This window comes from Colossoma macropomum, unplaced genomic scaffold (assembly GCF_904425465.1).
Source record: "Colossoma macropomum unplaced genomic scaffold, Colossoma_macropomum, whole genome shotgun sequence".
NCBI classification, from domain to species: Eukaryota; Metazoa; Chordata; class Actinopteri; order Characiformes; family Serrasalmidae; genus Colossoma; species Colossoma macropomum.
The window spans coordinates 2128110-2134697 of NW_023495565.1; the positions used below are offsets into that span (position 1 = coordinate 2128110).

The window sequence follows — 6588 nt, forward strand, 5'->3', positions numbered from 1 at the left end:
TGTCCAGTTTAAATGTTCTACTGCGAAGTTCTTCTTTTTTGTCTATTTCCTTCTCTCAGTAACGGATTCTTGACAGCAGCACATCCTTTCAGACCCATAGCATTGAGTTGTCTTCTTACAGTGGAGGGACAGACAGAAATAGCAGTAGAAGCAGAGTGGATCTTGACTTTTGGTGGCCTACCAAGCCTCACGTGGTTGTTAGGAATCTTAGTTTCTTTTCTTTTAATATTTTTTTTTGAACGAGAAATTCCTGTTTTGTTCAGTTATTATCCTTTGACTTTCCACTTCTTCATGCAAGTTAATAATATCTGTTCTCTTTTGGTAAAACCCGAACTCTGCTACATAACATTGACATAATACTGCCATAAACATGTCATGGAAGATCTTATAGGCTGTTGTAACAAATTTTTATCAGTAACGTAAGTGTCGTATTACTGTTGCCATTAAGTGTCATGACTTATGTCATGGCACTGTTGGGAACACATTTTATTGTCTTTCTTTAAAAGACTGTAAGGATTGAAGAGTTAAAGTGGCAGTAGTCTGCACCCAAGTAAAGAGTGGACAATTTAAATACTGATAGGTTTGATATACTTAGTGTTGTAGGATTTTATGTATTTAAATGTTTTTGGCTTTTTTTTCTGACTCTGACAAATGAATAACTTGTATTTCATGGCTTTTTTGACCGGAAATTAAGTAAACAAAAAGATGTACAGATTCTTGCACAGTACTATATGTAGCGTTTTTATTTATTTGTTTATTTAAATTTCATATTTGTGTTCTTTTTGTATTTTCATTTGGATCTTAACATATTTCATGTACCTGTCTGTCTTTTTCTGCTTCCTGTGAAAGAAAAAACAACTCTAAATGTCTAGTGCACTGTAAGATGGGAGTGAGCCGTTCTGCTTCCACTGTCATCGCCTATGCTATGAAAGAGTATGGCTGGTCACTGGAGAAGGCGTATCATTTTGTCAAACAGAAGAGGAGTATAGCACAACCCAACCCAGCATTCATGACGCAGCTGGCTGAATATGAAGGCATTCTAGACTCAAGGTAAGAAAAGGCTGATGAAACAACTTTAACTTTGATGCTATTAATGTAGACATTACCATTCATGTTCTTGATTTGTGTTTTGTGAATGTTTACATAATATACTTGTAGACCATTTCTTTTCGTCTATTTGTCATGAACATTCACATAATGAAGATTTAGGTTTCAATAATACAACAACGCTGTAAAAATATTGCGTTTTTTTGTCAGTTGCTTTTTTTGTCACTGCAGCAAGCAGCAACACAACAAACTCTGGCAGCCAGATTGTGACAACAACTCACTGGAGGACCTCCAAGCAGCAGGTGCCAGTGGTTCCCAGATGCTTCCTGAGCAAGAGCTGTGCACATGGAGCCACAAGGATGCCAGCACGTACCCTTGCTGTGGAGATGAACCCACAGACCACCTCAACTACAATTACTACTTCCGCCGGCTCTCAGACACAGCCCTGGACAGTGGACCGTCCACACCAGTGCGTGGCCTGCCACTGTTGGGCATGGAGCATGTCTTCATTGAGATTGAGGATGTCGAACGGGATGCGCTGTTGGATGACGAGGCTTTTCCCACAGCCCACCTGGGCCTGCCCAGTGAGGGCACTGCAGCACAAACCTATGGCCGGCTTGAGCCCCTGGAGGACATGCGTTTGCGGCTGGAGTTCAGCACAGTGGAGGAGGAGGACGAGGAGGAGGCACAGAAGGAAGAGGCAGAGATGGCGGCTCTGGCTCGGGGGGAGGAGACAGCTCCCAGTGGGAGGGAGGAGGTGAGCCTGGCCAATCCAAACCGCTTCAACAACGAGAACACCAACAATAGCAACCGTCTGGCTGGCAAACGCAGCTGCCCTTCTGGCTTTGACGTGAGTGTGAAGTCTTGCAGATAGTGCTTGTATTTCTGTATGAATTCTCAGTGCATTGAATCCTTTCTTGTTTTACTAGCCATGTTTTATTCTAGTCTAGCTCTATTCAACAAAACCTTCATGTATGGGTATGTGCTGAAGTTTGATAAAACCCAGCAGAACATTAAGTCCACCTGAAATCATGGCTAATTGTCAGTTGTTTTCTGATCACTTTAAATGGGGCTAGAATGCTTTACACACTGTGTCTCAGAGAATTTAAAAGAAAGTTGTGTGACTTCAGAACTTTCTGCCCCTTTTTAACTGCTTTTCCAGCAGACTTTACAAAAAACCCACCCTTGCATTCGAGCCCCTAACCCATCCATCCATTCTCCCTCCCCCCGTGTGTTTCATCTGTTCAGGACAGTGCTAGCAGCGGAAACAAAATGAAGCCCTCTTATCAGTCATGCCGAGATTGCCTGCATCTGCCGGGCGGGCGGCGTTGTGAGCGCCGCACTCATCGCCACAACATTCCGCGCCACGCTGGCCTGTCCAGCATTTCCATCCATGCCACTGGGGCCGAACACCTTAGCTGCTTGCCCATTCTCTGCCAGCTGCCCATTGCTTCTAGGCACCAGCTGTCTCGCTGCACTGGTCGCATTGCCACTGCACCAGCTACAAGTATGGACACTTACTGCCAATGCCTGACCTCCCCTATGAGCTGTGAACAGCTTGCCTCTTGTAACCTTCAATGCCATTTGGAGCCAGAGGACATGGATGGGCTCCAGGTGATGTATGAAGAGGAGGAAGAGGATGGGCCAAAAGTGGCCCCTGCCAGCCCTGGCACAGAGTTCACAATATTGAAGCTAAGCCTGCAGAGTGAGAGGCCCCTGGCAGAGCTCCACCAGGACACCCACCTGTATGAAGAAGACAGGCTTGGACGTCAGAGACCAGAACAGCTGGAACACATGGATCTGGGCATGGACGAGGTTGTCACAGAGGACATGGAAGTAGACTTGGGCTCAATCCCCAGTACATCCCTTCCCCTTCTGAATCATTCCATCACAAACTTCACTGCAGCTTCCCTGCAACACTGGGCCATGATACGCAGCTCCAGCAGTGAAAACATGCATGGGGCACAGCTAGGTTTAGTCCACCAGCGAGCACAGGAAAACGGAACACGCTTACGCTTGACTGGACTGCCTACATCCTCCAGGCTCAAACGTTCTAACTCACTGGCTAAACTTGGTGGCCTGGCCATTTCCACACAAGACTTGTCATTTTCTTCAGAGATCGAGCCTGTCACTAATAAAAAATCTCCCAGCTCACCTACACATGCAGTATTGGCACCTTTGCTGTATACTTTCCCTGGCTAACTTTTGATAAGGTAAGAGATTGCTTTCACAATGTACAGTGCACAGTATATGTAGTTGCTCTGCATTCTGAAAGAGGCCCACAGTTATTAACTGTGACTTGAGGCTGGTCTTACAAAATGCCTCACAAGTGCATTTAGGTAATGGTCACATCTCAGTCCTCTTGTTAGCTGTTTCTTATACAGACAGTTCTTATAGTTAGTGTAGTGAACCACATTTCCCATCTCTATCTGTGCTATAACTGTGGCTGTGCTTAGAGAACTTTAAAGAATATAAACCCAATTTGGTTGTGGTCTTGTGCAAATTTTTAGGATTGAAATTACTAGTAGAACACTAGGAAGGTGTAAATAAAAATTAAGAAGTGGTAGATATGTCCAGAAAGTAAAATTAACATCCACAATTCCCTTCCAAGATGTCTCTCATTTACTTTTTGTAGAAACACTGTCAATGATCAAAACTAGGGATTTGGGTGCATCATATCAGAGTACAGTGGGCAGTTGGGAAGGGGAGATTATGCTATGCATGCACCCATGCAGTTTTATCAGAAGTCACTTACATTCAGTGGGTGACGAGTGAAAGGGCTGGTGTGGCAAGCATTGAAAAATTTATTTTAGAAAACTTTTATTTATCTGAACTGTTTAGTATTTAATTAGAGCTCTGTAGACTCTAGATGCTTTAGCGCATAAAATATCAAAAATCATATTGTATTAATAACCTCCTAATATTTGCACCTATATTTTTATAATATATAATACACAGTGTAGTGTTATCCAGTTATGTTTCAAGGAAACTTGGTTTCAAATAATTTGATTTCACCTGTGAAGTAAATTGCTGTTCCAGAGCTTTTATTTGTTTCTCCATCACCACGGCATTTTTTTTTTATAGAAGTGTTATATACTCTATAAGAAGTTCCAATATTGCGTTACTGTGCGAACTAAAACAGTCTTAACTAGAAAACACCAATTGTAAACACTACATGTAGAGGTAGGTGAAGACATTGCCTTAAATGACACTAAACTGTTCTGTGAATATAAATATGTAAACTGTTTTATATTGTGTACTGTAACACTATATTACGATGCCCATAGCCTTTTTGAAGAGTGTATGTGAACAATAAGTTTTGATGCCACTCCACAAAAGTGGGCTATAGACTAAACAAGGCTCATGAGGAAAAGAGGATAGCCTATTTAAGGAATCCTATTTAACAACAATTTCCCAGAATCAGTGTTGGCAAATCCAAGTAAATATTGTTGATTAAGATAAAGAGAAGAATGCAGTGAAATGAAAATGTAGAGGACTATGTGTCTTATAGCCTTTCTCCACTGTTCTTGTATTTATCAAAGATTCACAGTGTGCTTCTAGCACATAGCTTTTAAAATGGAATTTAGCTTAAGCTGTTTTTGTACAAAATGTAGTGCGTGATGTGCAAACAAGTTTTAGCTTTAACACATCAGTAGCCCACAGTCCGCAAATGTACCAGAGGATGAATATTTTGATGTAAAGTTGAAATATTAAATTATAATCTAATAATAGGTTACATGTCTGAGGCCATAGCCTTTTTGCTAAAACCTGGTTTTGCAATTTATTTATCATAGTTAAGGTATGTGTAAGTCTAAGAGGTCCAACTACAGTGTATAAAGCTTCACCTTATGGTAATGAGCAGTACTTGCTAGTCGTTTGACTGCTGTTCATTGCTGAGTATAGCAGACCACCTAGTTGTATGTGTGCCATGCTGAAATATAAAGTATTATAATTTATTGCTGTAAAGATGTTGTTTTATTTGTTGCTTTTTTTTTCATTTTGTGCTGCTGTTACATTGTATCCTCTTTATTGATGTATTTTTGCAAGATTTAAAGTATGCAAAAAGGGTTGTGCAATAAGTGAAAGCTAAAATTTGAAGTGCATCAGCATTATGTGCTGTGAATTAGAGGTAACTTTTGAGTTCACAAAAAGTGAACGTAAAAAGGAAGGACACCTGAAGGACTAAGGTGACGTGTGCACTCTGTGTGGGACAATCAGTTATGTGCAGACATTTTCTTTTTAAAGCTGACATCTTTTTCAGCTTTCTACCAAAATCTGTTTGAAGGTGGTTTAGACTTTTGAATTTTTCATTCCTTCCTTGTTCAACAATACATTGTATATTCTTGGAAAAATGACTTAATGGATTGCTTCAGAGCTACAAGCAGAATAAAAACCCCTCACCACCTCTAATTTCCTCATCTAAACATGATCTTGATAGACTGTGACCCAAATGTACAATGCATTTTGTGGCAATGTGGTATTATTGTCTCTTGCTGTAATCCGAAATATGAATTGTAATAATGCCATACAAACCATCGCTCGCAGCATGTTATAATCTTAAAAAAAATAAAAGAATCCGGAATGACTAAATCTAAAAAAGAATCCAGAGACCTATTATCAAACTTTCATTTTCAACATTTTCAATGTTCAATGTAAGTAACAGCTGAGAAGGGGTGGAGAATGTTATATCAGAATATTGTCACTTACCTGCTATTTATGATAGTAACAAAATTAACTCGTATGTATAATGTGGCTCTTTGTGATCACTTACAAACTTTTTAAAAAGGCTAATTTTGAGTTTTCTATGCTGCTCTTCCATAGTTGAGTGCTGAAACTATTGTTTTAGAATATGTTTCTTTTTTCATACTTTGAAGTGCCTTATCTAAGAACATTTTTCAATCTGTTTCTTCAATGAAATTGCTGCTTTTTGGTTTCTGTTTTGTAGCTTACTATTTTGTATTTTGATAGAGTGGAGACCAAAGTCTTAATTTTTAAGCCAAATCTTTAAAAACATTAGCACTTCATGACATTAAAAAACAACTTAATAAAAAAAACAAAATAAAATTGGGACCGCCATCCAACAACTCCAAAGCTCTAGGTGAAATGACTGAAAAGATGACTTACAGAATAGCACAGTCTCACTAATATTTTCTTTGTTTCCCTGTTTTATACTTAAATCATATTTTTTGCACTGCGTATAGACTAAGTTAACTTGTACTTTTTGTAATAATGTTAATGTAGTACTGTCTTGTAAATGAGAGAAATAAATTGTTTGCTGTCTGTATCACCAACTGTCTTGTTGCTTTTAAATTTCATTGATTATTATGCTGTACTGATTATTGCAAAAGTAAGTTTTTCTAATGATGCTTACACTGTACTGATGATTATTAATTTTTAAGTATTGGGGATTTGTATTGTATTGTCCTCTGTCAGGCTCAGACAGAATTCAGACGCTCGCAGACCACACTTAAGTAAAAAGGGTTTATTAACAAAGGGAGGATTCGAAATCAAAGTCAGCCAGTCTAAGGTCAAAAGCCAATT

The 6588-nt window shown here is 39.4% G+C and overlaps 1 protein-coding gene across 3 annotated transcripts in view; it reads left to right on the forward strand.

Moving 5' to 3' along the window:
- Positions 1 to 6338, forward strand: part of ssh1b (slingshot protein phosphatase 1b) — a 49215-nt gene extending 42877 nt beyond the window's left edge. For 2 of the 3 annotated variants that reach the window (XM_036562985.1, XM_036562987.1), the window contains 3 exons: positions 850 to 1050; positions 1258 to 1897; positions 2296 to 6338. In XM_036562985.1, coding sequence (XP_036418878.1) covers positions 850 to 1050; positions 1258 to 1897; positions 2296 to 3249 — 1795 coding nt within the window. In that variant the 3' untranslated portion in view covers positions 3250 to 6338. The remainder of the gene's footprint in view (positions 1 to 849; positions 1051 to 1257; positions 1898 to 2295) is intronic. The other variant, XM_036562986.1, reaches the window with a different exon arrangement.
- Positions 6339 to 6588: the final 250 nt, after the last annotated feature.